The 21,996-nt window shown below is 42.7% G+C and overlaps 2 protein-coding genes across 2 annotated transcripts; both read right to left on the bottom strand.

The window, feature by feature from the left end:
* Positions 1-299: 299 nt before the first annotated feature.
* LOC138972916 (chemerin-like receptor 2) lies at positions 300-21,224 on the bottom strand. The gene is made up of 6 exons (XM_070345581.1): positions 20,809-21,224; positions 16,149-16,354; positions 14,535-14,741; positions 6,843-6,998; positions 4,665-4,846; positions 300-4,267 (listed from the first exon to the last, which is right to left on the bottom strand). Exons 2-6 carry the CDS (start codon positions 16,326-16,328, stop codon positions 3,943-3,945), a joined length of 1,050 nt encoding a protein of 349 aa, XP_070201682.1. The 5' UTR covers positions 16,329-16,354; positions 20,809-21,224; the 3' UTR covers positions 300-3,942.
* On the bottom strand, positions 8,694-11,760 carry LOC138972907 (uncharacterized). Its single transcript, XM_070345575.1, has 2 exons — positions 11,418-11,760; positions 8,694-11,041 (listed from the first exon to the last, which is right to left on the bottom strand). Exon 2 carries the CDS (start codon positions 10,848-10,850, stop codon positions 9,783-9,785), a length of 1,068 nt encoding a protein of 355 aa, XP_070201676.1. The 5' UTR covers positions 10,851-11,041; positions 11,418-11,760; the 3' UTR covers positions 8,694-9,782.
* Positions 21,225-21,996: the final 772 nt, after the last annotated feature.

Genomic DNA, 21,996 nt, shown 5'->3' on the forward strand with positions numbered 1-21,996 from the left:
TCACAGGTACCACTGTATTACCCACCGCTCCTGCAAGCTCCCCCCCCCCCCCCCCCCCCCCCCCCCCTTGTCTAATCCCCCATTCGAAGTGTATCTGAAATGGACCAAGTGCTCCAGTCAAGGCAAGGAGAAATTCGACAGCAACAAGCAGACTAGGAATTGAACAAATGACACCAACATCTCTTGACGTTCCTTTATACACATTAAACATTGATATCTGTACATCATCATTCAAATAATCATCAATCCTGTTCTCTGATAGATGGTAGTGGTGGTTGCGCGGGCGGGGGGGGGTGGGGGTGTTGAGAAACAATATTCTTGACATTCCTTGGTACGGTTAATGTTATGATACAAGGCCTTGCAAGTGTCATGCATTTGAAATGTCCTGATCAGTGATAATGAATAATAGTTATTTTTAGACACACACAACCATACACTCTTCACACAGTCTCTTAAAAATCATGTTTGGTTGAGTGTGTGTCATTCTGATAATCATCGGTCCACGCTCTCGCTCATGTAAATTGAGACCCGAAGGAACTCATTTTTACCTGAGTTCAGGATGGAGTGTGTGTGTGCATGTGTTTGTGTGTGCACAAGCTTGGTAGTGTATGTGGGAGGGAGTGGGCGCAGGTGGCATGTGACATTGGAGTAAACCAAAACAACAAATATGGCAGCACACATTAGCACAGTCATGCTGTATATACAGTACCACTAAAGGTCCTTAACTACATGTTCACTTTGAGAACGAAAACAAGCACTGCACTATCAAGTAAGATGTGAGTCAAGTTCTTTTCTCGGCATCTGCTTGGTTGCTTCATAGAAACACGTGGACTTGCATCGTCACCCCAGTATGTACAGTATAGTTGTAGATTAAGAAAGTCAAATGCAGGATGTGAAAGTTCAATTCAGTTTGAGATCTCGTGTGCTCCTGAGAACTTTGGTAGATTTACATGCATTAATATGAAACAATAAATCAGGTTCTGAGCGAAATACTTCACATAGTGAACAAAAGTGCTCTAGTTCAACAAGGTGGCCTCGTCGGTGTACAATTCAGAGTCATTTACGTACTGTATGTTTTCTGCTCAGAGACAATGCAAAAAAAAGCTATCACAAAAGAAACCGAAGGACAAGTTCATGTGAAGTTTCAAATCAAAACAAAGCCTTTGCCAAACGGGAAAGTGATCTATCTTTAAAAACAGACGAGCTGGCTATCGAAAACTGCAATGGGAAGGATGTAAGCCCACTTAGGTTGACAGCCTTACTTCCCTTTTGTTATCTGCCATTTCTATACGCATCTGTTGAGGACTTCCTGGCAGGATGGACAATGATTATTGTGTAATTACCATGTGACAGTGTGTGGCTAGTTGTCAAAATGCTGTGTAATGATCCATCAGCCTTCAACTTCGTGAATATGATTAATGTTTTCTTTGAAGACGTTAATTTCTTGTCATCAAAACAGAAAGAAAACACAACAGAAAACAATTTTGGTAAACCCTTCATCAAATTGTCGTCAGCCTGTCGCTGACTTCTTCAGGCTGGTAATCCATTTAATTGATGTTAATTTGAGTATGTTCGTGTGTCGACCACAATATTCAATGTCAGACATCGACAGTTACAACTGAGATCGTACGACTGTCTGCGATCATGTAAAAGATCCCCCCCCCCCACCCCCCCTCTCTTCTCGTGTAAAGTACTTTATCAAGCACCACAACTATTTACAAGCTTTTACACAGGGACACGGGAAGAGCATACCTCCAATTGGACACAGCAAAACTAGTACAGCCGGGATGCTTTTATTGCAGTGTTGGAAGTATTCGAAAACAAATATTTTGCAGATTAGTGTAGTGTCAGTTACGAAGATAATTATTCAAAAACTTGCCACGGCTTTGCACAGAGAGCTGCCATGATGTAGGTTTATGTGTCCAAGTGGAAGAGTGCTCTTGTACCATGTACTGTAAAGTTTAGATAGATGTGAAGTGGTTAAAGCTGTGGTATCGCTATGACTATCCTGGGCTAGGTGATTGAAAAGATAGGGCTGAGAATCCCGTACCGAATTCTGTACAGCGAAGGCGGCCTGAAACAATTGGCTAAGTAGCCTAGTGGTTATAGGACATAGGCCCCGAAATCTCGACTGAGGTCCCTGAGTTCGAGTCTCTGTCGAGGCGGCGTTTATTTTTTCCCCTCGATCTTTCTTGAAAATAAAGTATACTCCGCCCTGAGAGAACAAACAGGAACTCACCAGCGTAGAATGAAGCTGTCAAGGTCATGCAGACAGTGCAGGCCACCTTTACTGTACAAAATTCGATATATAGGATTCTCAGCCCTGTCTTTTCAAACACCTAGCCCCGGATAGTCATAGAGAGACCTCAGCTTTAACGCCATTGTTTACACTGGAAGGACGTGTCCTCGTTTACACTGATCTGTTCAGCACATCGATAATCAAAACACCGCGTGCAGTTTAACAACGGATTTGTTTGGTGGGTATGTGTTTCTACAAAGGATCAAACAGAAGGCAGCAAAACGTTTACACCCTGTATCTGACGTGTCTGAAAACACCTCTGCGTAAAGATAAAGACGGAAAATTTTTATCTGCTCGCGCGGCAGCAAGCAAGATGTCTCTGAACTGTTTAAAACATCTTGAGATAAAAAATGTATAATTAAAATAAACATGTTACCAGGTTCGCCAAGTGGAGCCACTGGGCTCTCACCCATGTTAACAGTCTTTAATTAAGTGTCAAGCTCTTTTCTCTCAGGCTAAACTGATTCACTCAAAGCCGTATATCCGCCCACAAGCGGGGACGCCTATCTCTTGACTCAAACCAGTCACGCAACACTGTCAGGACCCTGTCTGCATACCATCTGCATCAAGACATCTCAGCTTGCGATCTGCGTTGAATGGCTGCGACGACCAGATGAACCAAGCTTTGCAATATTTTTTTGAATGACTCCATAGTCTAGCTGTAGTCATCCTACACCTGTAGTGTAAAAATCTCTTGCATAGACCAGTTTCTCTAAGTCAAACAAGGAATCGTCTGTTGCCAAGGTAAATCTAGTCCTTCACAGCCCAACAGAACCGTCATGTCTTCGTGTGCAGATGAGATTGGGCCCAAGAAAACATGCCAGAAACCATGGTCCCCAAAGAGGAAAACCGTCATGTGGAGATCGCATCTTGTAAAACATGTCTTGGCAATCGGTAGTCTATACTAACATACTAACATGCATGAGATCCTACGATTCGTCAGGCTGAGGTCCGGAATAGTTTCTACGATTCGTCAGACTTTAAAATATATATACAACAGTTCCCAGTTTTTGTCAGTTCCCACAAATCTTGGTTCCTTAGGAGCCTTCAGACTGAGACAAGTATTTGCTATTTCTCGAAGTGACACCGTCAGTGTCTACGAATCTTGAGACGGAGACACCTTCGTGTGCCGAACGACAGTCAGTACTTCCCATTCCAAGGAATGTTAAATCTGTATGTACTGTGCGCAGATAAGCTTCAACGATTCTTCGAACGGAGATCAGTTCCTACAATTCCTCATTCGTAGAAATCCTCGGATTGGGAGCAGTTGCTGTCATTCCGGCTCCAAAATGTGACATCTATATGCACCTTGTGCAGACCAGTCAGTGAAATATTCGCGCCCGGATTCCACATTGTTTTACGACTCCTCTGACTGCGTCATCTTGTGGCTGGTAGTGATGGAGTCATTGCGGTGGATGTTGAGCAGTCGCATGCTACACAGCTACACACGTAATACCCGCTGCAGGAAGAAAACAAAGCACAGCTTGGCCGGATGAGACCCCCTTGCAGGAGAAACTGTATGGCGACCTGGTGGCCCTACAGAAGATGGCGGCATTCGTGCGTGCCACAGGAGAGGATGTCTAGCAGGAGCGAACGAGAAGAAGAAGAAGCTACACACGTTCCCAGGATTCCTCATTGTCACATTACGTCTCCTCTGATTGCGACATCTCGTGGCTGGTAGTGATTGAGTCTTTGCGCTGGAGGTTGAGCAGGCGCATGCAGGGCCTGAGCTTGAACACCTTGTGGCACTCAGACCTGAACCTGTCCGACGTGAAGCTGTAGATGATGGGGTTGGACACGTTGCTGAGCATGGGGAAGAGGCGCGCCAGGTCGAAGAAGGCCTTGGCCACGGGCCCCATGGCGCTTTCGATGGACCGGTTGACCAACAGCAGGATCACGGTGACGAAGTAGGGCGAGTAGGTGACGAAGAACACCACGGTCACCGCGATGAACACCAGTGTGTGCTTCCTGAAACATGAGACAAACAGGTATCGGTTGAACACTGGATTTCCCTTCTTTCAGTCATATCACGATGGAGGCTAAACTAATATCTACGTAGAAGGATTTTTCCGCCAAAAAAAGCAACAAAAAAACAAACAAAAAAACGCACACTAAGGCAAAAAAAGAAAAGTTGAAGCAGCCTGCATGCAACTGAGGTAACCCCTCAACAACAACAACAACAAAACACGCACACCACCAACTCATATTATTTTAGGTCGCTGGTTAAGAATACAAAAGAGTACATGTTTATGTGTCTTCAGCACAGCAGGGATTTGAACACTCAACCTTCCGCATAGGAGGCCGGTGTCTTATCCACTGCGCCCGTTTAATGTTAATGGTAATTATGAGATGGTATTTGACTGACTTTGAAATGTTCTTGGAGTTGTTGGAGACAGCGGAGGGTCGCCTCATCATGGTGGAGATGCGCTTGTCATGCTGACGTAGGGCCCGTATGGTGAAGCCGTACAGCACCACCAGGCTGACCGTCACTGACAGAAACGTCGCGCCCATTACCACAGCCCACGTCACTAGCAGGGCCAGTTCCGCCTGAAACAACAAGTACAGTCATCATTTGATGCACAAAACAATACCTACAGTGATACAGATATACAGTATGGTTCATCGTCACCAGTCTGGCCAGTTCCGCCTGAAACAACAAGTACAGTCATCATTTGATGCACAACACAATACCTACAGTGATACAGATATACAGTATGGTTCATCGTCACCAGTCTGGCCAGTTCCGCCTAAAACAACAAGTACAGTCATCATTTGATGCACAACACAATACCTACAGTGATACAGATATACAGTATGGTTCATCGTCACCAGTCTGGCCAGTTCCGCCTGAAACAACAAGTACAGTCATCATTTGATGCACAAAACAATACCTACAGTGATACAGATATACAGTATGGTTCATCGTCACCAGTCTGGCCAGTTCCGCCTGAAACAACAAGTACAGTCATCATTTGATGCACAACACAATACCTACAGTGATACAGATATACAGTATGGTTCATCGTCACCAGTCTGGCCAGTTCCGCCTGAAACAACAAGTACAGTCATCATTTGATGCACAACACAATACCTACAGTGATACAGATATACAGTATGGTTCATCGTCACCAGTCTGGCCAGTTCCGCCTGAAACAACAAGTACAGTCATCATTTGATGCACAAAACAATACCTACAGTGATACAGATATACAGTATGGTTCATCGTCACCAGTCTGGCCAGTTCCGCCTGAAACAACAAGTACAGTCATCATTTGATGCACAACACAATACCTACAGTGATACAGATATACAGTATGGTTCATCGTCACCAGTCTGGCCAGTTCCGCCTGAAACAACAAGTACAGTCATCATTTGATGCACAAAACAATACCTACAGTGATACAGATATACAGTATGGTTCATCGTCACCAGTCTGGCCAGTTCCGCCTGAAACAACAAGTACAGTCATCATTTGATGCACAACACAATACCTACAGTGATACAGATATACAGTATGGTTCATCGTCACCAGTCTGGCCAGTTCCGCCTGAAACAACAAGTACAGTCATTATTTGATGCACAACACAATACCTACAGTGATACAGATATACAGTATGGTTCATCGTCACCAGTCAGGCCAGTTCCGCCTAAAACAACAAGTACAGTCATCATTTGATGCACAACACAATACCTACAGTGATACAGATATACAGTATGGTTCATCGTCACCAGTTTGGCCAGTTTCGCCTGAAACAACAAGTACAGTCATCATTTGGTGCACAACACAATTCGTACAGAGGTACAGATACAGTATGGTTCATCGTCACCAGTTGGGCCATTTTCGCCTGAAAACAATTAGTACAGTTATAATGTGATGCAGAACCCAATAGACGAATTCCGAAAATAACTCTGTCGGGTTTGTATGGGTTGTTAAAGAGTGATTACCCTTGTTTTACTTGGAAAAACATTTGAGAGGCCAATCACTAGCGAGGGGTGTGTCACAGTCTGAAACACGCGGTCAAGAGCACGCGTGAATTTATTTGTCCTTAGAAAATCAAGGGAATTCACTCTTTCACAACTCATACAAAACCGACAGTTATTTCCGAACATCGTCTATTACAATACACACTACAAGAAGAAAAAAAGTCGTTAACATATTGAGAACATTGGTCCCATCTTTAATGCAGGCGTGGCAAGCGAGAGTTAACTAACAGTAAGTCCAGTCATGCGCGCACCACGACTGACTGAGGGCCACTGACTGACGAAAGTGCAAGTCCCTAGATCAACGTTGCCATGGCTGAATAAAATACACCGTAGTCTTAAATGGTCAATCGTGTTTGATTTGTTTAGTTTTGTTTTGAGTAAAACATTAATTTGAGCGCTACATCATTCAACTTAATCTCTTTTTGATCTTGGCAGCATGTCCCTAGTTCTCAACCATATTGACGCAAAGACAAGCGGAGTAGGGACTACACTCTTCTACAGGTGCGGTATTAATTCGTAGACTGCATTTGCAACATCTTGTGTGACGTCGTGTACTCACGTCATGTTTGATGAAGCAGTATGAAATGTAGACCGGAGAGACGTCAGCGTTGTAAGACACCGTGTCCTTACCAAAGATCCACACGGTGGGCACACTGGTGAGGGCACCGAAAAGGAAACATCCAATTGTCAGCTTCTTGGCCAGAGGCAACGTCACCTGGACAACAGACAACAGACAACGTCACCTAAAGAACAGACAACGTGTTGATAGGGGAACGGGTTTAATGAAGAAAAGCGAGCGGATAAATGTACAATGTACCTCAGTGCACCCCGTTTGTTGCTCATTAACAGCTCTGCCAGCGACAATTAGGCCCCTATTGAAATCAGATCGTCCGGGCGTACCTATTTTGGTGGTTTTGGTGGTAAGGTTTGCTACGCCGTGCGAACTGAAAACATATCTACAGAAACGCCGCAGAAAACCTGAACCGTCTTAAGTTTCCCTTGCAAGCTCACGCTCATCATCATCATCATCATCATCATCATCATCATCATCATCATCATCATCATCATCCCTTGATATTTTTGGTGATGTGTTTTTGTGTGTGTTTTTTTTAATTTTTATTGCAACTGCTTGAACAGTAATTTGACTTTGCTTCTCTTTTGAACTGTTTAGCGTTTGTTAAGAAACGTAACATAATTATTACAGTATGAACGGCAATAAGACAGAGCACTGCATGGCAGATTCAGACAGCAAGAACCAAGGCAAGGATAGCGGAAAGGGGCTGAATAGGTAAAGGACCTCGAACATGGACCACTTTTTTGACTCACATGCGAAGCAAAAGTGAGTCTATGTACTCACCCGAGTCGTCCGTCCGTCCGTCCGGAAAACTTTAACGTTGGATATTTCTTGGACACTATTCAGTCTATCAGTACCAAATTTGGCAAGATGGTGTATGATGACAAGGCCCCAAAAAACATACATAGCATCTTGACCTTGCTTCAAGGTCAAGGTCGCAGGGGCCATAAATGTTGCCTAAAAAACAGCTATTTTTCACATTTTTCCCATTTTCTCTGAAGTTTTTGAGATTCAATACCTCACCTATATATGATATATAGGGCAAAGTAAGCCCCATCTTTTGATACCAGTTTGGTTTACCTTGCTTCAAGGTCAAGGTCACAGGAGCTCTTCAAAGTTGGATTGTATACATATTTTGAAGTGACCTTGACCCTGAACTATGGAAGATAACTGTTTCAAACTTAAAAATTATGTGGGGCACATGTTATGCTTTCATCATGAGACACATTTGGTCACATATGATCAAGGTCAAGGTCACTTTGACCCTTATGAAATGTGACCAAAATAAGGTAGTGAACCACTAAAAGTGACCATATCTCATGGTAGAAAGAGCCAATAAGCACCATTGTACTTCCTATGTCTTGAATTAACAGCTTTGTGTTGCATGACATTGGATGACCTTGACCTTGGGTCAAGGTCACATGTATTTTGGTAGGAAAAATGTGTAAAGCATGTGAGTCGTATGGGCTTTGCCCTTCTTGTGTTTCATGCTGATAGCAAGCTTGTTTTCTTTTGAAGAAGTTTCATTTTGTTCTTAGCATTTGTTCTTTTTTCAGTTGACATTGAGGCCTAATTAAAAGAGAGTAGCTTTGTCTTTGAAAGACATTAAGCAAAATTTATATACAGAAAAAATGACAACTGGTCCACACTGGGAGCCTGAGCGCCTAATACGGACCAGAAAAGAGGCCATAACAAATCATTGTAAAAAGAAAAATACCAATATGATTTAAAATAACATGATAAAACTCAGTCTACGAGTCAGACTGATTTAAGTGTGATAAGGTGGAGTGGAAGGGGAAGGCCAGGAAGTATTCACATGAGACGCCGAGACAGAGGTTGATCTAACATGTCTTTATTAAAATACACCAGAAGGCAGTGTCTGCAGACACATGAAAAAGAAAGGAAAACAACATAAGAACATGACACAATAAAGCGCAAAGGAAACGTTCATAACGATAACAAATACTCAGCAGTTAAACTGAACTAAAAAGGAAGGGGAAGAAAGGAGAAACAAACCTAATTCCCTAAACAAACGATCACGGATATCGAAGCGTGACAGTGAACATTGTTAGCGGGTAAGTAGCGTTAGGGGCAAAACAACGAAACAGACGCTATGACGTCACTATACTGCCGATCAAAATGGCTAACACATAGTACTTGCACACCAATGCATCAATCACACGCTCATAACACATCATAGGCCTGATCAAACCTAGCAAATACAATAATACAAACAAGAACCAAACTCTACTTACAGTTCACTCTTCAATGCAGAATTAAACAAACGAAGTTATGGCGGGGCCGTTCAACAAATCGCCGGTCTCAAATCATTAACACACACACAGACCGCCCAGGGTCTTGTCACCTTCGCGTCACGGGTCAGACTTGACCGCCTCACGCTATCGGGGGACGAATGCGCGCGCACAATACGAATGAACCAATCAGCATGTAAACATTCAACCAACCACGACACATGCATCCTAAGCACAAGTACAACAAAGACATACAGTGATACACACATGGTCGCCTCACGGGGAATAAACGGGACAGGGTTTGGCAGAGAAACGCTAAGACAGTGGCCGTGAAATCTCCACACGGCTACATCCCCCCCAACTCTTTAACAAACTGCGGCCTCGCAGATTGAACGCCCCAGGACGAGCTGAACGTGACATTACAACGCAATACAAACGTAGAAGGAACAAAACATCGACGAGTAACCAAAATTAGCATTGCACAATAAAAGTTGACATGCAAGTCACACAAACCATTTAAGCAAAATCAACCAAACCACATGAGCCAATGACTATAGATGCTAATATAAAACTCCAGTCTTGATTCAGATATAACAGTAGGAGAGAACCTTGATTGCTTCTCGGCGCACCAACTGTTTCTTTCTGTCTTAACACAAGTGTAGAAAGGTCATGGTCAGATCACCAGCTTAGGGAAGAAAGTTCTCCGGAGTGGACGCGGGGGTAGCCTAACGGGAGCGGGGGAACAGGGGAAAGGATTACACTCGGACTCACAAGGCTGCTCAGCGTCTGCTAGCTTCACAGGGGGTGGAACTGTCTCCTGACTTTGACTTCCAGCAGACACAAGATCCGTCTGGCTGGCCTGCTCTCGTAGAACTTGTCGGATGACTGCTAGCCTATGACCTACACAGTATGGCTCACTAGGCTGTCGCCATGACAACGGCTGCTTGCACACTGGACGCTTCGCTGGGCACCTGCTCTGGAGATGCCCGCTGCGGCCACAAATCCAGCAGCGTGGTTTCGAAGATGGTAGTAACTTCCCTGAGGCAACTTTGGGAACGGCAGGCACACGATGATTCATTTCGACTGACAGCTGTGTGGATTTCGCCGCCAGCGCACTGACTTCTACATGCATTTCGTTCAAAGCAGAACTTTCCTCTGCAGCAGCTTGCTTCACTAACTCAAAGTCCTCTCCCATCCATCTGAGAGCTTCCGCTCGCACTACAGCAAAAGATGCACCCTCACGCTTTCTAGCAAACTCCCTCAGATCCCGTCTCAACTCAGGCAAACAAAGTCCATTGATAAAATGACCTCGGAGGGTAATATCCTTAAGGGTATCAGGTTCCACAGCGTTAACCTTCATCTGGGTAGCCTGCAATGCGTGGGCATAGTCAAGAACGCTTTCCTCTTGACTCTGGTTGCGCTCATAGAACGCTGACATCTGTGCAACCACGCAGGTGTGATCTCCAAAAGTGTCTTGCAAGATGTTCAATACAAAGTTGGCAGTGGCGGTCTCCTGTGGGGGATGCAGATTTACCTCCCTCCTGGCTGGCCCAGCAAGTGACTGGATCAGCCATTCAGCAGTTTCGCCGCCCAGTGCCCCCAGGTTGAAGTGGGCAATGATGCGACGAGCCTCCGTAACGAAGTCGTCCAGTGAACAGCCATCTTCGCCGCTAGTGAAGAGGGGAAGCCTGGGAGGGGGAAACATTTGCCACTGGGGTCTAGGAGCCACGTCGACCGCCATCTTTGATACGCCGAGTACCTCCTACACTGCCTTCTGATGTTAATTATGGCGTCTATACTTCCTGAACCCTGCTCGCAGCGCCATTTGTGATAAGGTGGAGTGGAAGGGGAAGGCCAGGAAGTATTCACATGAGACGCCGAGACAGAGGTTGATCTAACATGTCTTTATTAAAATACACCAGAAGGCAGTGTCTGCAGACACATGAAAAAGAAAGGAAAACAACATAAGAACATGACACAATGAAGCGCAAAGGAAACGTTCATAACGATAACAAATACTCAGCAGTTAAACTGAACTAAAAAGGAAGGGGAAGAAAGGAGAGACAAACCTAATTCCCTAAACAAACGATCACGGATATCGAAGCGTGACAGTGAACATTGTTAGCGGGTAAGTAGCGTTAGGGGCAAAACAACGAAACAGACGCTATGACGTCACTATACTGCCGATCAAAATGGCTAACACATAGTACTTGCACACCAATGCATCAATCACACGCTCATAACACATCATAGGCCTGATCAAACCTAGCAAATACAATAATACAAACAAGAACCAAACTCTACTTACAGTTCACTCTTCAATGCAGAATTAAACAAACGAAGTTATGGCGGGGCCGTTCAACAAATCGCCGGTCTCAAATCACTTAACACACACACAGACCGCCCAGGGTCTTGTCACCTTCGCGTCACGGGTCAGACTGACCGCCTCACGCTATCGGGGGCCGAATGCGCGCGCACAATACGAATGAACCAATCAGCATGTAAACATTCAACCAACCACGACACATGCATCCTAAGCACAAGTACAACAAAGACATACAGTGATACACACATGGTCGCCTCACGGGGAATAAACGGGACAGGGATTGGCAGAGAAAAGCTAAGACAGTGGCCGTGAAATCTCCACACGGCTACATCAGTATGAATCCGATTTAACTGTTTCAGTTCGATGAGACCATTTCTTGAAGCACAACGAGAAACTTAAGAAATTAACCCAAAACGGAGAGAAAATAAATGAAATAATCATTTTGCATGGAGAGAAGACTGTTTAAAATATTTGTTTGAAAGTTTGATGGCTAGTTATAAGTTATTTTCGTAAAGCTTCCTAATAAACGACTAAAACCAGTCTATAATTTTTCTTTTCTTCTATTTGTAGAAGGTGGTCAATATTAGGAGACACACACATACGTTCGATTTCGATATTATTTTTTTGTTTGCGCTAGGAAGATGGGGCCAACATTGCTAAAATCCATCAATAACAGTCTTAGTTGTCTTATAAAGCAAAATGTATGTGTTGTCAGTTGTGTCTGGGAACAGAAACTAGCACGTTGTAAGCGTCCAATTTAATTAGAATTAGGTGAACGCTGCCAGAAGTGTAAAAAAAAACAAAAAAGTAGTTAAAAAAGCCTAACATGTTTGTGGTTTGTGCGTCCGCAACTGTTTTGACATGTGCAAGTTATGCATAGATAGTAAATGTCGCGAGTCAAATTGTTTTGAGGGCTCTAGCACAGTTAGTTAATCACAAAAGGAGGGGGTCCATATTAGGAGCCGGTCCATATTAGGAGCCGGTCCATATTAGGGGCCCTTCCCCTACAATAATGGCGACCCGTTGCTATCCGGTTACTCAGAAATACATTCCCATCCGAATGGCAAATGCTCCCCCCCTCCCCCCTACCCGCGCACAGTTTTATTATTTCAAGTACCCCTGTCCGTTTTAGAATAATGACCGTAAAGTCGACTGACATCGGATGCTGACCTAATTTCACTTTCGCTGGACAGTTTAAATTTGTTTCTCCTGCGGATATCCCTTATACATGTATATGATAAATGATGACTGATATGTCCCTCCTACTTGACAAAACAAGTACAGTGGAACCCCCCTTTTAAGACCCCCAAATTTCAGACTTCCTTCCTTTTAAGACCCTGTTTTTTTTAAACGTTTTCTTCATAACCTCTGTAAATGTACCCCCATTTTTTTTTCTTCTTCTTCTTCTTCTTCTTCTGCGTTCGTGGGCTGAAACTCCCACGTACACTCGTGGTTTTTTTTGCACGAGTGGATTTTTACGTGTATGACCGTTTTTTACCCCGCCATTTAGGCAGCCATACGCCGTTTTCGGCGGAGGAAGCATGCTGGGTATTTTCGTGTTTCTATAACCCACCGAACTCTGACATGGATTACAGGATCTTTTTCGTGCGCACTTGGTCTTGTGCTTGCGTGTACACACGGGGATGTTCGGACACCGAGGAGAGTCTGCACACAAAGTTGACTCTGAGAAATAAATCTCTCGCCGAACGTGGGGACGAACTCACGCTGACAGCGGCCAACTGGATACAAATCCAGCGCGCTACCGACTGAGCTACACCCCCGCCCTGTACCCCTATTTTAAGGCTCCCTTCTTTTTAAGACCTGATTTTCTCAGATTGTTGGAGGTCTTAAAAGGGGGGTTCCACTGTACCACACATGCGTTACAGCTGACGACAACAGAAACCGTTCCCCGCTATTTCGAGCGGGCAGAGCCTTGATGTAGTCTCAAACACGTATACAAATATTAATTATATACGATACCGATACATGCACAGACTGACGGTGACCCTACGATTATAAATGTTGTCTCCTTACGTATCCAAACGCCGGTCGATCATTATTTACTCCTGCTGAGCATTATTTACTCCTGCATGCTTATACCCTTGCTACTAAGCCTACTATGCAGGAGTAAATAATGATCCCCCCCCCCGCGGGTTAGGGGGAAGAATTTACCCGATGCTCCCCAGCATGTCGTAAGAGGCGACTAACGGATTCTGTTTCTCCTTTTACCCTTGTTAAGTGTTTCTTGTATAGAATATAGTCAATGTTTGTAAAGATTTTAGTCAAGCAGTATGTAAGAAATGTTAAGTCCTTTGTACTGGAAACTTGCATTCTCCCAGTAAGGTAATATATTGTACTACGTTGCAAGCCCCTGGAGCAATTTTTTGATTAGTGCTTTTGTGAACAAGAAACAATTAACAAGTGGCTCTATCCCATCTCCCCCCTTTCCCCGTCGCGATATAACCTTCGTGGTTGAAAACGACGTTAAACACCAAATAAAGAAACGAAGTAAATAATGATCAGCAGGAGTAAATAATGATCAGCAGGAGTAAATAATGATCAGCAGGAGTAAATAATGATCAGCAGGAGTAAATAATGATCGACCGGCGGTTGGATACAAGCTCCTGTGGATATAACGAAGTCACCGAGACAAACTTCGTTCTCGGAAATGCTTTCGGGCATATTTGCAGAAGAAGGGACAGGATTTGTACGTGACACCATTACATATTATTAGGACGTCTCACTGAACTTTGGTTCGCTTTTGGTGTCAGAGATTTCACTTTGAAAGAGAGGTCCAAGAAGAGACGCCTTGATTGGAAGTGTATTTATGTACGATTATGCTTTTGATTGCTGTCTTTGTGTTATGAGTAATGCGATGTGATGCTAAAAGAAAAATGTCCATGTTTATGTATAATGAAAATGGACATTTAAAGTATTCTTATCTTATCTTTTCTTATAGCTTATCTCTATCTTATCTTATTTTATTTTATTTTTTTAATTTTTGTTTTATCTCATCTTATCTTATGTTATCCTATCTTAGCTTAGCTTAGCTTAGCTTATTTTATCTTATCTTATCTTATCTTATCATGAAGATAATACCTGTGATCTCTGGGGCTGGTAGAGTTTGCGGAACCTGTTGGCTGCTATGACAACCAGAACACAGGCTGAGGCGATGGCTGTGAAGAGGGCAACGAAGCTGGTGCAGCCACAGAGCGGCAAGAAGTGCGGCGTGTCGTCATGCACCGTGATCACCATTAGCATCGGCATGGCCAACACCAGGTTACTCATGTCCAGCCACGCTAACACCTGTAGACACAGGTAGAGACACACAGGTATAGAGACACACAGGTATAGAGACACACAGGTATAGAGACACACAGGTATAGAGACACACAGGTATAGAGACATATACAGGTGGAACCCCCCTTTTTTTGCCATCATATTATTCTATATAGTCCAACAAAGGCCTGTAGGACAGGAAGCTGCATCATCATCATCATCATCATCATCATCATCATCATCATCATCATCATCATCATCATCATCGGAACCTCAAAAATCTGAGAAAATCAGGTCTTAAAAAAGAGGAAGTCTTAAATTAGAGATAAATGTACAAAGGTTATATGATTAAAAAAAAAAAGCAAGTTATTATAAAGGAGGAAGTCTTTTATTGGGGGGGGGGGGGGGTCTTAAAAGGGGGTTTCTAATGCATAGGCACACGGGTGTACAGACATGGGCCGTGATAGAGTGAATCCTCTTGCTTTTACTGAGGCAAACTTTTCACACGTGCTCCTTGACCTTGTCCACGTGTTTAACTTTCAGACACACCCCTCGTGGACTGGGTGGCCGAGTGGTAACGCACTTGCGCTCGGAAGCGAGAGGTTGCGAGTTCGACCCTGGGTCAGGGCGTTAGCAATTTTCTCCCCCCTTTCCTAACCTAGGTGGTGGGTTCAAGTGCTAGTCTTTCGGATGAGACGAAAAACCGAGGTCCCTTCGTGTACACTACATTGGGGTGTGCACGTTAAAGATCCCACGATTGACAAAAGGGTCTTTCCTGGCAAAATTGTATAGGCATAGATAAAAGTGTCCACCAAAATACCCGTGTGACTTGGAATAATAGGCCGTGAAAAGTACGATATGCGCCGAAATGGCTGCGATCTGCTGGCCGATGTGAATGCGTGATGTATTGTGTAAAAAAAATTCCATCTCACACGGCATAAATAAATCCCTGCGCCTTGAATATCAGTGTGCGCGATATAAATTGCATACAAAAAATATTAAAAAAATAAAAAATCCCTGCGCTTAGAACTGTACCCACGGAATACGCGCGATATAAGCCTCATATTGATTGATTGATTGAGTGTTTAACTTTGAGACACACCCCTCGCAACAGTGGCTGGCCTGTAAGAGTATTCACTCTTTCACAACCCATACAAACCCCGGCGACAGAGTTATTTCCGGAGTTCGTCTATCAAGTTGTGACAACACTTAGAAAACACATTTAAAAATGATGTCCTTTTTAACTATTCAGACTTATCAACGAACTAACTGATGTTTGTGCAAGCAACTAAAATATGTATTTTTGCAGAGACACTAGTATGTAAAATATTGACTAGAATCAGTTCAAGACTATGCCACTTTATTTTGATCTAAACACAATTTACCGATCAAGGACACGATATTATTCAAACCCAAAACTGCAAGTTCACTTACTTTGATGAAGAAGCTAAAAATGGAATTTTTCCATCGGAAGTGTGTGATATAGAGGACGAGAGCGTTGCCAAGGATACCGGTAGCCAACATGATGGGGATGAAGATGACCTCTGTACCGTGCCACTTGAATAAATCCGGCCTCGTTTCCGGCCCAGCCTCGCTTCCATTCCGGTCGGCCATGATGGTGGTGAGAGGGGTCGCCTTTCCTGAGATAATAATTACAGGGTTATGCCATAAGTCGTGCATATCGGAAGACGTGAATTTAGAGCGGTACGTTTAGATCGCCAAAAAGATAAAAAGATTTAAAAAAAATAGTGTATTTGCCTCAGGCTTAGGTAAAATAGTGTACTTGCCGCAGGCTTAGGTCTATGTAATAGACTATAATTTGCAAGAAAACAACGCACACAAAAAGTCTTCAAGATGAGGATTTGCAATGCGTTCATGATTGAGATTATGTAGCTTATCTCATCTGTACAGTAAGTTGTTTACACCTCACTGTCAGCTATTAACTTTTCCACAACCACACAGCAAAAAACTGAAAGACGACAGTTATGCTGAAACTTCTGGGACGAAAAGGTCACATTATCGTATGTACTGTCACCATGTGAAATTGTGTGACGCTTCGTTGTTTAGTTCCGACGAAGCGAAGTTTCGCTCGACGCTCCAAATTTTAGTTTGTAGTTCGTTGACCTCGAGTATGCATGACTTGTGTCACCCCTCTGTACGATGACACTTGTCAAGTATGTGATGATGATTTATGTAATACAATGTCCTTCGGTGTGCGAACTGAAAGTCATGGCCATTATCATGTTACCGAACCCTTATGATTTTGAATGCAAGAAAGCCGCATGGAGGCAAACTGAGATTCTTTAAAAAGAAAAAGAAAGAAAAAAGGAAGAAGTGAAATGGTTCAAGCAAACAGCGCGGATGGTCCAAGTGAGCAGTAATACGTTTCTGAATTTAAAAATCGACATATCTCACATCGTAACAACTTGAGAATCAATCGACGTTTTGACAAACGTTGTTTGAAAAAAACCTGTTTAATCGCATCTTTAAACTGGAAAAAAGCTCTTACTCCTATAGAAATATTTCGACTGTCCACCAGCTAATCACAGAGCCCATGTTATGTTCTGCTAAAGAGAGACATTTGGAAGAAGAACACAAAGTTACAGCGGACCGAATGTTTTCCGACTCTACACATAATTGTCATTTGCTATCAGGATCGTACAAGTGTCCTGACGATTGGCATGTTATGTACAAGTGGATAATGCTACTTTTTTTCTCATGCAGGGCGAATCTGATTCACAATTACAGCTCCATTTCTTGCTCAACATTAAAAAAAAAAGCATCAATGCCACAGCGTTGAAATATCTTATTTTTAGCTGGATAGTCATAATCTGGATTTGTGTGAACTTAACTGGGTTTTCTGTTTTGTTTTATGTGAAAACAGAATTATTGCGTTAGGTGTAGTCTAACTTGTGCAGTCAACACAAGTGATGCGTTTCTCCATCCCTCAGTGACTTCAACTGTCAATCATATCTTAACCTAGATAAGTGTTACAGATAACGTCAGAAGGTCTTTCAATTCAATTCACTTGAATAAAACTTTATTGTCTGAATGTAACAAACAAACATTTTTTTGAACATTGTATAATGCTGTGTTCAGCGTGCGCAGAGCTAAAACGGAAAATGCGCTTATAATGTGTCAACGATACAGCAAGTAAGTACCAATCTTATACAACATAGAATAGGTATTAAAGTGTCTTGTTTCAATTCAAATATATACACCATCGAGAGCTCAGAATGATGTGTATTTTTGTATTTTGCAAATTAGAAATACACCTATAACTCACAAAATACACTACACAGCCGAGACAGGACCAACCCGTTGGTACATGTACATCCTTGAAGTAGGCTACTCCTGGTCAGAAGACTATATTCGTAGGACACGACACAGATGTTTCCGAAGTAACATAACAAAGGCGCAGTTCGTGTTCCGGAGCAGGACGGAGACGGTGTGTATGGCCATCAACAAGCATCGTACCAGTTAGCACGGACGTTGCTTATCGTTATTCTGGCACAGTCGGTCACGATAGCGTCAATTGCCGCTTCAGGAACTTGGCTGAAGTTCTGATGACCGTGCTCGGCGTAAATCCAAAAACCGATAAACTGCCAACGTTCCAAAATTCAGAATTAAAAAAACCAACTAGAATTGTAGGTTATTGGAACGTGTAATCAATTGACAGAACATTAATATTGATAATTAATTAAGTTAATTAATAATTTATTAAAAAATGTAACGTTTTGTTTGGTCAATACTTAAACGTTCCAATAACCTACAATTCTTGTGGGTTTTTTTTATTCGTGCTCGGCGTATTTGGGGTTGTTGGGACAAGGGTGGGCTTCGAGACCCTGCAAATCTATAGACCCTGTCGGGTATTCCAAGCTTCCCGCAAGCTCTCCGCGGCGAACTTCAAAGCATAGCCGCAAAGCATGTGGTACTGCTATCCCGCGAGACTGAGCTGCAAAGGCCGATGTTCCAAGTTCTAGCGACGTTCGATGCATAACAAAGAGCATGTCTCGCAGATATCTCGCGATAGATGCTCAGATTCCGAAAAGGTCTATTGATTTTTCAGCTTCATTCTTACGTTAACCTCAGTTAACTCCCCCCCCCCCCCCAAAAAAAAAGAAAAAAAAAAAAGAAAAGAAAAAGAAGCTAAGCTTATCCACGTACTTCCCCTGTCTCTGCGATGCTTTACGTGCAGGGGGTTTCATTAGCACGAGGGGGAGAGGTACAGGGGTAGGCGTGAAGAAGGAAAACCATTGGAGACTTTCCAAAAGATCAAATTGTTCCTCACAATTATTGTACTTATATTAGGCACACTGTCTAGATACAGCCGCTCAGCAAAATCCACATCAACACGTAATTCGGTCTGCTCGTTTTTCCAGTCGTCGCATGCATGAAACCTTTTAGACGTGTGTCGAATTTAAAGGCACAGCAACTGGCATCATGTATAAGCTGTTGGCAGTATTACGATACTGTTAATTTTTATATTTAGTCAAGTTTTGACTAAATATTTTAACATAGAGGGGGAATCGAAACGAGGGTCGTGGTGTATGTGCGTGTGTGCGTGCGTGTGTGTGTGTGTGTGGACCGATCTTTATGAAATTTTACATGAGAGTTCCTGGGTATAAAATCCCCGAACGTTTTTTTCATTTTTTTGATAAATGTCTTTGATGACGTCATATCCGGCTTTTCGTGAAAGTTGAGGCGGCACTGTCACGCCCTCATTTTTCAACCAAATTGGTTGAAATTTTGGTCAAGTAATCTTCGACGAAGCCCGGGGTTCGGTATTGCATTTCAGCTTGGTGGCTTAAAAATTAATTAATGACTTTGGTCATTAAAAATCTGAAAATTGTAAAAAAAAATAAAAATTTATAAAACGATCCAAATTTACGTTTATCTTATTCTCCATCATTTTCTGATTCCAAAAACATATAAATATGTTATATTCGGATTAAAAACAAGCTCTGAAAATTAAATATATAAAACTTATTATCAACATTTTTTTTTCGAAATCAATTTAAAAACACTTTCATCTTATTCCTTGTCGGTTCCTGATTCCAAAAATATATAGATATGATATGTTTGGATTAAAAACACGCTCAGAAAGTGAAAACGAAGAGAGGTACAGAAAAGCGTGCTATCCTTCTCAGCGCAACGAATACCCCGCTCTTCTTGTCAATTCCACGGGCATTGCCTTTGCCACGGGCGGTGGAGTGACGATGCTACGAGTATACGGTCTTGCTGCGTTGCGTTGCGTTCAGTTTCATTCTGTGAGTTCGACAGCTACTTGACTAAATATTGTATTTTCGCCTTACGCGACTTGTTATTCATTCTGCACACGCAACGTGCTAATATGCATCCAAATTCAAAAGACCAAATTACCAAGCATGCATCCCTCCCGAAAACGGAGTATTACTGCCTATATGGCGGAGAAAACAAGCCACCATACAAGTACAAGCCCATTGAATGAAAGTTGTTTTCTTCTTTTTATCCGCGTTTAAATAGGGAAGTTGTAAATTCGGCACGTGTTTTCTGACTGCACAATTCAACACACCATGACAAGTTTCGACCATGTTGATGGTTTCTGATTATGCATTAAAAAAGTACATAAAAGAAAGAAAAAAAAGACCCCCTCCACTCCAAGCAAAAAAGAAAGGAAAAAAGAAAGAAACGGATCAATAGCAAAAAGTACAAGCAAAAATTAAACACCAACGTAAGAAAGAAAGAAAGAAAGACAAAGAAAAAAGAAAGAATGAAAGGAAAGAAGTAAAAAGAAAGAAAGAAAGAAATACAGACAAAAAATAAATAAAATAAATAAACGAAGGCAAGTAACAAAAAACAAACACACACCAACAAACAACAACAACAATAACACCACGACCACCACACCAACAACTACAACAACAACAACAACAACAACAACAACAACAACAACAACACCACCACCAACAACAACAACAACAACAACAACAACAACAACAACAACAACAACAACAACAACAACAGCCCATACATCACTTTTTGACAGAAACTCCAGAAGAAAAAACAAACAAAACCACATAACAATTGTTATAACTTGTATGTGTATACTTACAATTAATGAAGATTGACGATGCTGAAGTGCTGCGATTCCACAACGAGTGTCGGTGTAGTCAGTTGTGTTTGAGTTACAGTGAATCAGTTCCTCCTGATTTACCCAGAAACTTCATTCTGATGATTCTACAAAAACGTTCAGATTCTAATTATCGGAGAAAAAAATCACAGTATTACTTTCAACTTATATTCGAGAGCTGCTGTAACACCACCGCACCACTTTGCACTGGCAGTGACTGGTACGAGCTTGCTGTCTCAGCTAAAAAAAATGTCCAATTTCAAATATGAGATGCGTCGTTCGTTGAAGCGTCACATTAGCAATGCCAAGCAGAACAGAATGCAAGATACAGCCCCGCCCCTCGCAGCAAGCTACAAAGGAGTGATGAAAACGAGTTTCACTTGTATACTGAATACCTCACTTATAGGAGTGACACTAAATGACACCGTTCTCATATTGCGTCCGGAAGTTCATCGTTGATGAAATTGGAGTGTTTCAAATGACAACTCTCGCATGTTTCACGCCCTTGCTGTGACGTTAGCAGAAACATGTAGACTGCGCACGCGTGACCTACAAAACAGTCGATCAGCTTATGGTTTCGTTGAGGCAAATGAAGGAGAAACTTTTCAAATACAGTTGACATTTTCATTTGAACATCTTTTATTTTCATGACTCTCTCCTTTTAGACCTTGCTTGTTCAAATTGTCAATACATAAGGTTTAGATTTAACTCTATTTCAGCCTTTCGTTTCTTTTCCAGACTTTACTTTCTCAGATTTTCGGAATTCTTACTTCTTCTTCTTCTTCTGCGTTCGTGGGCTGAAACTCCCACGTACACTCGTGTTTTTCGCACGAGTGGAATTTTACGTGTATGACCGGTTTTTTTTACCCCGCCATTTAGGCAGCCATACGCCGTTTTCGGAGGAAGCATGCTGGGTATTTTCGTGTTTCTATAACCCACCGAACTCTGACATGGATTACAGGATCTTTTTCGTGCATACTTGGTCTTGTGCTTCCGTCTACACACGGGGGTGTTCGGACACCGAGGATTGTCTGCACACAAAGTTGACTCTGAGAAATAAATCTCTCGCCGAACGTGGCGAACTCACGCTGACAGCGGCCAACTGGATACAAATCCAGCGCGCTACCGACTGAGCTACATCCCCGCCCAGGAATTCTTACAAGGAGGGAC

The sequence above is a fragment of the Littorina saxatilis genome, linkage group LG1 (assembly GCF_037325665.1).
Source record: "Littorina saxatilis isolate snail1 linkage group LG1, US_GU_Lsax_2.0, whole genome shotgun sequence".
In the NCBI taxonomy this organism is placed as follows: domain Eukaryota; kingdom Metazoa; phylum Mollusca; class Gastropoda; order Littorinimorpha; family Littorinidae; genus Littorina; species Littorina saxatilis.

What these genes read in the sequence shown, in the direction of transcription:
- LOC138972907 (XM_070345575.1), bottom strand. Translation starts at nt 10,850, where the DNA reads ATGGCGGTCGACGTGGCTCCTAGACCCCAGTGGCAAATGTTTCCCCCT.
- LOC138972916 (XM_070345581.1), bottom strand. Translation starts at nt 16,328, where the DNA reads ATGGCCGACCGGAATGGAAGCGAGGCTGGGCCGGAAACGAGGCCGGAT. An exon ending in TTTTTAGCTTCTTCATCAAA is followed by an intron (nt 14,742 to 16,148) that starts GTAAGTGAACTT and finishes CTGTGTCTACAG; the next exon opens with GTGTTAGCGTGGCTGGACAT. An exon ending in ACCAGCCCCAGAGATCACAG is followed by an intron (nt 6,999 to 14,534) that starts GTATTATCTTCA and finishes TCTGTTGTCCAG; the next exon opens with GTGACGTTGCCTCTGGCCAA.